General features: G+C 55.3%; 1 protein-coding gene across 2 annotated transcripts; it reads left to right on the plus strand.

The window, feature by feature from the left end:
* Positions 1–201: 201 nt before the first annotated feature.
* On the plus strand, positions 202–6,388 carry PRF1 (perforin 1). 2 transcript variants are annotated; one of them, XM_001107967.5, is made up of 3 exons: positions 202–1,086; positions 2,829–3,371; positions 4,554–6,388. In XM_001107967.5, exons 2-3 carry the CDS (start codon positions 2,833–2,835, stop codon positions 5,680–5,682), a joined length of 1,668 nt encoding a protein of 555 aa, XP_001107967.1. In that variant the 5' UTR covers positions 202–1,086; positions 2,829–2,832; the 3' UTR covers positions 5,683–6,388. The 2 variants fall into 2 exon arrangements, with proteins under 2 accessions (XP_001107967.1, XP_077802776.1); XM_077946650.1 differs by having other exon boundaries at positions 688–1,086; positions 2,803–3,371.
* Positions 6,389–10,742: the final 4,354 nt, after the last annotated feature.

Below are 10,742 nucleotides of genomic sequence, written 5' to 3' on the forward strand. Positions count from 1 at the left end.
TCGCATGTGGTCTGGAGCCTGCGGCTACTTCTTCCCATCATATACACAGTTATGAGAACAAGTTGTGAGAACCACCTCCCACCTTACCCAGCTGCCCCCACCCCAGAAGCCATGTGATTTTGTCCCCCAGTGCCCTGTGAGTGAGTCACTCCACCCATGGAAACCTCACCCCACCCTGACCTCAAGCAAGGCAAAGAGTGCAGAAGACACGTCCTCTGGTGCTACCAGACCACTCTCACCAACACCCATGACCTCAGTAGGGCTGGGGCCAGCGTGGAGACCACTGGCTGTCCTCACAAAGTGAGGAGCAGGAGACCCTGTCTGAGGAACATGCTCGGGGTTCAGAGCCTGGGCTAGACTGGGATGCAGGTTGAGCAGGAAGTGGATGGCAAGATTAGAGCAACATCTCTCTTTCCCCACTCAGGGAGGAGGGAATGGTCACAGGCACTGACACTCAAGAAGGGCCAGGCACAGTTCCAAGCCCTTCACAACAACCCCTAGGGTCTACATGACTACTATCCCAATTGTTCAGTGAAGAAACTGAGGCACAGTGAGGCTGAAGAACCCTACCAGTCCACACCGCTGGTGCATAACCGAACTGGCCAAGACTCGGCAGACTGGCGTGCAGGCCCCGCTCTAAGCCCCGCCTCTGCATGCCTCTTACATCCCGCACATGTGATGCTGTGCGTCAGAAGCAAGGAGATGGCCCTGCTGGCCTGATCATCAACACCAGGGCCGGGTCTCGAAGTCCTCAGCGCCCCGTCCTCCTCTGCCTGTGTGTCCTGAGTCCCGAAGCCCCAGCAGCTCTGCTCGGCAGATGAGCCTCTGGCCCTGCTGCTCGCTTCCTGAGGGCTGTCAGTGGGGGGCCGGATGAGGGCTGAGGACAGGGTGGGTGCTCGTGGGAGGGGAGAGCACAAAGGACCTGTGACCACAGCTGGGGGCGGGGCAGGAAGTAGAAGTGATCTGAGTGGTGGCTGGTGCAAGGAGCCACAGTGGGCTGCCTGGGGGGCAGACGCCACCATTCCAGGAGCCTCGGTGAAGAGAGGACATCCGCCTGTGTAGCTGCTTCTCCATACGGGACTCCAGGTAAGGAGAGAGCAGGGACCTGGGGGCCTGGGGCTCTGGGTGGAGGGGAAGAGCCTGATGGAGCAGGAAGTACCGTGACCTAAAAGACAAGACACCTGGGTCACAGACAGCGCCAATCACTAACTCGCTGGGCAGCCCTGTGCCCACCCTGGGCCTCAGTTTCCTCTTGTATGAAATGAAGAGGTAGCATGCAGTTTCTAAGGCCCTGCAAGAGCTGACATTAAAACTTCTAAGAAAGATGGAAAGAGGCTCCCTGGGACAGAATACCATGAGAGTCAGGATGAAGGCTGAGTTCCCTGGATTACGGTTATGACCGTGCCCGCCTCCTAGCTGGGATGAGCCCAGGGCCTTTGAAGATTCCCCTGGCCTCTTTGCCTCCCTGGGGCGAGTCATGCTGCCTGGAATTCCACCCTTCAAGTCACACCTTTGGGCAGGGCATGGAGGCTCCAGCTACAATGGGATCTCTCCATAGCCCTCTTGTGTCAGAGCCTGTGGTACCCAAGGGGAAAGACCTTTGAAGAGCTCACCTTGGATAAGGTTAGAGAAAGGAGGTTCCGGATCGTAACAGGCCCAGGTGAGGCCCCAGAAACACCTTAAAATTAGGAAGAACTTTCTAAACAATCGTTGCCCATAGTAGGCAACAGGGGGGCCCCTGTCACTGCTAAAGGCTGCAGAGCTTGGCAGGGAGTGGCAAAGAGGGGAGGGGCAGCAGGAGGGGATCTGAAGAGCAAACTTCGAGGCCTCTCCCCACACAAGATCCAAGGGTGTGGTCAGGTTGGCAGCTTTTCCTTTGTTGTTTGTTTGTTTGTTTGTTTGTTTTGGGCAGAGTCTCACTCTGTCACCCAGGCTGGAGTGCAATGGTGCGATCTTGGCTCACTGCAACCTCCGCCTCCCGGGTTCAAGCGATTCTCCTGTCTCAGCCTCCTGAGTAGCTGGGATTACAGGCACCTGCCACCACGCCCAGCTAATTTTTGTATTTTTAGTAGAGAGGGGGTTTCGACATGTTGGCCAGGCTGGTCTCGAACTTTTGACCTCCAGTGATCCGCCCTCCTCGGCCTCCCAAAGTGTTGGGATTATAGGTGTGAGCCACCACACCTGGCCAGGTCGGCAGCTTTTATTCTAGAGTTCTTCCATAAAGCTCTGAGGAAGGGCCCCAAAGGGAAAATGGGAAGAATAGGGGCAATATAGGACCTCATTTCTCTTCCAATTCTGTTAAGGGCTCAGTGGGAGGGAGAGAGGTTAGAGAGAGTGACAGAGACAGAGAAGCAGAGTGAGTCAGGGTGGGCAAAGGGTGGCTTGTTCTGGGGCCAAAAATGACACTTCTCCAGAATGAAGGCTTCCTTAGGTCCCCAGGCCCCTCCCCAAATCTGCTACAGCTACTCTGTCTCCTCTTCTGTGGCCACAGCCCCCTCCCCACCACCCACAGTTGTGTCCTGGGGACAGAGTCATCCACCTAGATCCCCATTAGACCTTAGGGGAATTCTAGCAAGGGGCTCCCCTTGGCTGTGTGACCCTGCGCAGGGCTTTTCCCCTTTCTGGGCCCATCTGTACAATGTGGGGGCTGAACCAGGCCTATAAGGGACATACCAGCTCTGACATTCATTGAATAATGACTTAAGAGATATCTCAGCTCCTCCCCTTCCATGTGCCCTGATAATCCGTGGCTATGGGGGAAAGGAGCAGTCATCCTCCATCCTTCCACCCATGGCTTCCCAGAGCCCAAGTGCCCCCTGTCTCTGCAGCTCCATGGCGGCCTGCCTGCTCCTCCTGGGCATCCTTCTCCTGCTGCTGCCCCTGCCGGTCCCTGCTCCCTGCCACACAGCCACACGCTCAGAGTGCAAGCGCAGCCACAAGTTTGTGCCCGGTGCATGGCTGGCCGGGGAGGGTGTGGACGTGACCAGCCTCCGCCGCTCGGGCTCCTTCCCAGTAGACACACAAAGGTTCCTGCGGCCCGACGGCACCTGCACCCTCTGTGAAAATGCCCTACAGGAGGGCACCCTCCAGCGCCTGCCCCTGGCACTCACCAACTGGCGGGCCCAGGGCTCTGGCTGCCAGCGCCATGTAACCAGGGCCAAAGTCAGCTCCACTGAAGCTGTGGCCCGGGATGCGGCTCGTAGCATCCGCAACGACTGGAAGGTCGGGCTGGATGTGACTCCCCACCCCGCCGGCAACGTGCATGTGTCTGTGGCCGGCTCACACTCACAGGCAGCCAACTTTGCAGCCCAGAAGACCCACCAGGACCAGTACAGCTTCAGCACTGACACAGTGGAGTGCCGCTTCTACAGGTGAGAGCTGGGGCTAGGGGGTGGGGGGCTGGAAAAGGTGTGAGAAACTCTGGGTGGTCTAGGAGCCCTGGAAAGGCAGAGTCCTCCAATCAAACTTGGAGGCTGCTTCTACCAGGAAGAAACCGCAGTCCCGGCTCCCAGACTTCAGGTGATTCAGCCCTGTGGCCTCCTCTCATCCACGAGGTCCCCCATCTGAGAGTGCCCAGTGAGACACCAAGTAGAGAGAAAGTGAGTGAGACCATGTCTGAGAGCCAGCAGGGTGCCATTTAGGTCTAGTGAGTACTCAACCCTCCCTTTCCTGGGCACAGCCAGCCTTCCATGGAGTCCTTCCTGGATAGGGACAGAGGCGGGAGACCTGGCCGGGTCATCCTTCCTCATTGCTGTGTAACCTTGAACATTTCACTTCTCTCTGAGCTTCAATCATCCACTCAACCAATACTCACATCTGCCTGTGGCAGGGCCACACTGCTGAGCCACAGCAGTTGCTACCCTAGCCCCTGAGAGTAGGAATTCTGGGACCCAGATTCCACATCTGAGAAAGGCACAGTGTTTGTGGGCCAGCCCCAAGTCACCTGCTCTGATTCCTCAGACCTGGAGGCCACGTTTCCTCCACAGAGAGGCCGAGTATGGCCCAAGCTGTCAGGATCCAGGGCATGTGGGACCCATCCAGAGGGACAGATGGATGAAGGCCACATGACCAGATTCCAAAGTCCAATGGATACCATCAGTGCAGGATCATTGCTTTTATGTTCTTTTTTTCTTTTTCTTAAAAAAAATAATTAGAGATAGGGTCTCACTATGTTGCCCAGGCTGGTCTCAAACCCCTGGGCTCAAGTGATCCTCCCGCCTCAGCCTCCCAAAGTGCTGTGGTTACAGGCGTGAGCCACCGTGCCCGGCCAGGATCATTGCTTTTATAATAAGAAAATTAAAAGGAAAGGAAAAAAAATGTTATTTTGAAAAGGAAAAGAGAAAACACCTACACAGAGCACTGAGGTCCCTGACGGGTGAGAGCGGAGGCACCCTGCCAGCCCCATGCCACAGCACTTGCACTCTGGAGGCCCCTGGGTTCCAGTCCTAGTTCTGCCCACTTACGTGTGACCTTGAGCAGTCCTCAAGGAGTTGTTTTATTGAATGGGGGAAATACTATCCCTGGGCCCAGCTGAGGTCTCTCTCTTCTCACAGTTACCATGTGGTACACACTCCCCCGCTGCACCCTGACTTCAAGAGGGCCCTCGGGGACCTGCCCCTCCACTTCAATGCCTCCACCCAGCCCGCCTACCTCAGGCTCATCTCCAACTACGGCACCCACTTCATCCGGGCTGTGGAGCTGGGCGGCCGCATCTCGGCCCTCACTGCCCTGCGCACGTGTGAACTGGCCCTGGAAGGGCTCACGGACGACGAGGTGGATGACTGCCTGAACGTCGAGGCCCAGGTCAACATAGGCGCCCGCGGCAGCTCCTCTGCCGAAGCCAAAGCCTGTGAGGAGAAGAAGAAGAAGCACAAGATGACGGCCTCCTTCCACCAAACCTACCGGGAGCGCCATTCGGAAGTGGTTGGCGGCCATCACACCTCCATTAACGACCTGCTGTTCGGGAGCCAGGCCGGGCCCGAGCAGTACTCAGCCTGGGTGAACTCGCTGCTCGGCAGCCCTGGCCTGGTGGACTACAGCCTGGAACCCCTGCATGTGCTGCTGGACAGCCAGGACCCGCGGCGGGAGGCACTGAGGAGGGCCCTGAGTCAGTACCTGACGGACAGGGCTCGCTGGAGGGACTGCAGCCGGCCGTGCCCACCGGGGCGGCAGAAGAGCCCCCGAGACCCGTGCCAGTGTGTGTGCCATGGCTCAGCGGTCACCACCCAGGACTGCTGCCCTCGACAGAGGGGCCTGGCCCAGCTGGAGGTGACCTTCATCCAAGCGTGGGGCCTGTGGGGGGACTGGTTCACTGCCACGGATGCCTATGTGAAGGTGTTCTTTGGTGGCCAGGAGCTCAGGACGAACACCCAGTGGAGCAATAACAACCCCATCTGGTCAATGCCGCTGGATTTTGGGGATGTGCTCCTGGCCACAGGGGGGCCCCTGAGGTTGCAGGTCTGGGATCAGGACTCTGGCTGGGACGATGACCTCCTTGGCACCTGTGATCAGGCTCCCAAGTCTGGTTCCCATGAGGCGAGATGCAACCTGAAACATGGCCACCTGAAATTCCGCTATCACGCCAGGTGCTTGCCCCACCTGGGAGGAGGCACCTGCCTGGACTACGTCCCCCAAATGCTTCTGGGGGAGCCTCCAGGAAACCGGAGTGGGGCCGTGTGGTGAGAACAGTGAGCTTGGAGAGGACTCGTGTGCTTGGACTGAAGGGGTTCTCACAGTGGGAGCCAGGGCTGTCTTCGTATTCCCATTAGACCAAGCTCGTCCAACCCGAGGCCCGCATGTGGCCCGGGATGGCTTTGAATGTGGCCCAACACAAATTCGCAAACTTTCTCGAAACATTATGAGATTTTTGTTTTGCGATTTTTTTTTTTTTTTAGTTCATCACCTATGGTTAGTGTTAGTGTATTTTATGTGTGGCCCAACACAATTCTTCTTCCGATGTGGCCCAGAGAAGCCAAAAGATTGGACACCCATCAGATAGATGGAAAAGGGAGACTCAGACTATTTTTCAGGGAGGTGGCTGGGTATACACGCCAACCCCGATTCACCCTGTCCAAACTGCCTAAGCCCTCTGTCGTTCTCGAGCCCTGCAGTCACAGCTACACAAATCACAGCTTCAGCCAGGAGCTGGGCAGAAAGGCCAAGCTCCCACCAGGCTGCCCAGGACTGGTCTTTTAGGACCCTTCCCTTGAGCCCTCTGTGGTGTGGCAAAGCCACTTCATTGCTTTAACTGGAGTCCCATCAGCTCCAGCTGCTCTGTCTTCCTTGCCCACAATGCTTTGCCCCTGAGACAAATGGAGGCCTGTCCTGACCTGTCTCACCGTGTACACAGCTTGATAAAGGGCCAATAAATATGATGTTCTGGTGATCATCATGGCAGTGTTGCGGCAGAGGAAAAGATGGGACCAAACAAACTCCAGAGATAAACTTCTACATTAGCAACCCAGTGAAAACAGGCGGGCAGGTAACGTATATAAACTGCTTTCCCACTTCTGTCAGAAACGTGGGGACCCAAAATAGTTTACCTTCCTCATAATTCTCTGACTCAAGAAAGCAGCAGCATAAACGTGGTGATAAATGGCAACAGGCATTCAGCTCCCAGCTGGAAGACAATAGGGCATGGTGAGGACTGTGGTGAACTGAAGAGTGCGCATCTTATGTGCGGGGGGAGGGGCTGCAGTGCTGCTCCAGCCAAACATTTCATGCAGGAACGTGAGCCCCATACTGCCAGGTCTTCTACTTTTTAAAAGTCAAACCACAATTTGACTTCTAACTGTGGCAGTTAATTTCACTTTGTGAAAATAAACCTTTGTGGGCAAACACGGTGCAAGCCAAAGAGAACATGCATGTGGGCCATAATTGATCCACGGCTATCTGTTTTGAAAGTTTTACTTTCAACAGAACCATTTTGCACAAAGCTGAAAAGCTCTCCCCTGTCTCACGATTTCAAGGAAAGGAGCATTGGTTCTAACAAGGTGGGCTCTGTGGGCCTCCTAGGCCTTGGATGCAGAAAAACCCAGAGTCTCGGGTTCCAACATAAGATGAAATGGTCTTTGTTTCACGTGCCTGGGACACAGGCCTCAGCACACAGTCCCATGGAGTGGGTGGCAAGATTCCAGGCGGCTTCCTGGACACGGCTGTGCAGGCTGTGCAGGGTCATTGTCAGAGGGTCCAGCGGGCACAGCCCTTCCGACTCTCTTTGAAACTCCCTATAAACTAAGTTCTTTGAAGTTTGTATGGGACCCACAGGCCCAAATGCCAAGCAGTGACATTACACTAACCCTAAATCCCCAGGTGGGGCAGGAGGGGTGACCAAGGACCAAAAGCCTGGGTGAAACTACTGTTACCACATGTCCCATTCACAGACACACACTCAAACGAGAGCGTGAGAGAGACCTCGACACTTCACGGTGGCTGCTGCCCTCACTGGAAACAAACATGGGGGTGGGCAGTGCCCCCCGGGGAAAGCAGGGTCACAAGGCCAGGGCGGGCCTGGCTCAGGGGACAGCCCTGACAAGAAATGGAAGTCTTGCTCAATATCTATGTGGCAGTGACCCCCACAAGTCTCTCTGCCTCCTGGGCCCCAGTTTCTCCAAAAGGACAGTCTGTTTTACTCCCTTCTCAGGACTGTCTTGAGCCTTCCTGGTGCTACAGGAGGGTGCTGGAAGTTCATCTGGTTTCATACACAGGGAAACTGAGACCTAGCAGGAGGAAGGGATTTAACCATAGTCACAGAAGAAGTTAGTGCCAGAAAGAACCAACCCTAACTCAAGACGAAGCATGACATTTTCATTTCCACCCCGCCTGGACGTTGGGATGCTTTGGCACACCTGAGGCCCCCCTGTTTGTTTGGGGAGGTCTCCGCTGTGCTAGCCACCTTCCGTTTGCCCTTCAGGTCTTGTCCCCACCTGCTCACCCTGCTCCGACCCAGGGGACTGACCTGTCTGAGCCTTGTCAGTGGGCAGATTAGGGAGGTGGAGTACAAATAGTACGGCCTTTGCTCCCCTCCATGTCGCTAGTGAGGTGGGCTTGGGCTGGCTCTGTCCCTCGTGTCACTGCACCTCTCCAGGGGCCTCTGCACATCTCACTCTCTCTTTTTATTTTTATATTTTTCCGAATGCAGCTTGTTTGGTCCCATCTTTTCCTCTGCCACGACACCACCAGTCACCCTGGCTGGAGGTGCACTAGCATAATCATGGCTCAGTGCAGCCTTGACCTCCCAGGCTCAGGTGATCCTCCCACCTCAGCCTCCTGAGTAGCTGGGACTACGGCGCATGCCACCATGCCTGGCTAATTTTTGTACTTTTGGTGGAGGCGGGGTTTCTCCATGTTGCTGAACTCCTGAGTTCAAGCAATCCTCCCACCTCGGCCTCCCAAAGTGGTGGGATTACAGGTGTGAGCTACCACACCCGGCCTGCACCTCTCTTTCTCTCCCGGTTCTAGTAACTGCCCCTGCCCCTTGTCCCTTCAGATCTAGGGCTGGAAAACTTTGCTGCTGCTCATCCTAAGACACTGCACTATTTCTTCCACTCCCTACAGCTTAAGTCTGAATAAACCTTCCACCAATTATTGTAATTTGAGTCCAAATGTAGGAACCTGCACTGGGATGATACTGCCCAGGGGATGCAGGTGCCGACCTTGCTCCCCATGGAATCTGGAGCTGTCATTGCAGGAAGAAGGAGTTCCTGGGGCTGCTGGTGAGAGTGTCTAGGGATTATGGGGTCAGAGGAACAACCAGAGGTAGCTAGGGCTCTGCAACAGTGTCCCCACTGGGCCAGTCCGAGGCAGGATTTAGGGGCACTGTTCCTGGATGCTCAGGCTGCCCAGCCATCCAGGTGACTCTGTGAGATGCCCAGTTAACACATTCTTTTTCTACTTATCTCATCCAGACTTGGCTTCTTTTGCCTGCAGTTAAGAGCCCTGGTTGACAACACCATCCCCTTCCCCAACGCTAGTGGGGTCCTGCCCTTGGAACCACCACACAATTGTTCCCCATCTCCTCCCTCCCATTGGCAGGAAGCACAGAAGCAGGGCTCCATTCACGTTCTCCATCATCTGACAGATTGTTACTGAATGCCTCTTCTATGATCCAGGTCCCGGGGCCCCCAAGGACAGAAAGTCATGCCGAGCACCTGTCCCCTTGAGGGCTGCATCCGACAGGAAGACAGACGTGGGCACACTGGAAGCCACAGGTAGTCAGGATGACATTCATTTTCATATGCACACACAGCCCAAGGGGTCTCTTCCAAGACTTGGGGCTGGCATTGACAACAACCCAGGTTTTTTGTTTTTTGTTTTTTGTGTTTTTAGAGATGAGGTCTTGCTCTATCGCCCAGGCTGGAGTACAGTGGCACGATCATAGCTCAGTGCAGCCTTGACTCCCGGGCTCAAGTGATCCTCCCACCTCAGCCTCCTGAGTAGCTGGCATGCACCATGACTGACTAATTTTTTAATGTTTTGCAGAGTCAGGATCTCTCCATGTTGCCCAGGTTGGTCTCAAACTCCTGGCCTCAAGTGATCCTCCCACCTTGGCCTCCCAAAGTGCTGGGATTACAGGCACGAGCCACCGCACCCAGCCCCAGCTTTTGTTTTTTAAGCAGTTGCTGCAGCACCATCATCTCCCTCCATACACACTTTGTGGTCCTGACAAGCCGGCACAGTGAGCCTGGCATCTCTGATGTGTTTAGACAGAGGAGGTGCCTGCTGGAGGGGAGGTGGTGTAGGGGTGAGGGAGCGAGGGAGTTCCTTGTGGTGAGGGGGCTGCTGCAGCCTTGGGAGGCTGTGGTTCCTCTTGCTCACCAGCATCTCCATTCCTCCACACCACTCCACATCCTGACATCTGCCGCTTCCTCATAACCACAGCCTCTCCAGCCTAGGCCCCCAGCATCACTTGCTTGGCCCTCTCCGCTTTTGGCCTCCTCACTGATCTCAGGGCTCGTGCACGCCCCTCACTCACCCTGCAGCCACGGTGATGCCAGCACCCTGCACAGATCCCCTCGGACCCCACCACAACCACCAGCCCCTGCACCTCTATCTAAGGCCTGTGCTGGAGCCCACCCTGCCTGCCCCATCAAGAGGCCAGAAGTATTTGAGAATAGTGTCCATGTCCCGCTCAGTCCAGAAAAACCCGCAACCAGTGGCTGAGGAAAGTTGGTGTATAAGTGCCCCAGCTCACTCCATCCAGGGAATAACTGTAGGACATATGCCACACTGGCTCCCAGAGTTCTACAGCAGGTGGAAGCTCCATTTGCACACAGAAGTGACTTGCTTGACCACATACACCTTCTTGGCTGCCTCCCTTTCCTGTCTCACTACCGTACCCCCTCACTGGTATTTTCTGGAGTCACCCCTGCAGGGGAAACTATATACTTGTGGATCTGTGCCTCAGGGTCTGCCTCTGAGGAAACCAGCTAAGACACACATCTGACGGTGTCATTGACTGGCTCACACTCTATTGACTCCTTGTAGCTAAGTCCTCCTCAACCTTCAGCCTTCAGCTTCAAAGATCACTTACTCCAGGAAGCCTTCCCTGACTGCCAGGTCTAGATCATGCCGTCCTCCACCCTTCTTCTGTAGTCCCCAGCGTTTCCCCATCATAGCACTGTGAAGCCACAAGCCATTTCTATCTTACTCATGGTTGAATCAACTAGTCCAGCACCTGGCATAAATTTGATAAATAAAAAATATTGGATGGATGAGTAGATGGAAGATGAATGAGTGGATGA

This window comes from Macaca mulatta, chromosome 9 (assembly GCF_049350105.2).
Source record: "Macaca mulatta isolate MMU2019108-1 chromosome 9, T2T-MMU8v2.0, whole genome shotgun sequence".
In the NCBI taxonomy this organism is placed as follows: Eukaryota; Metazoa; Chordata; class Mammalia; order Primates; family Cercopithecidae; genus Macaca; species Macaca mulatta.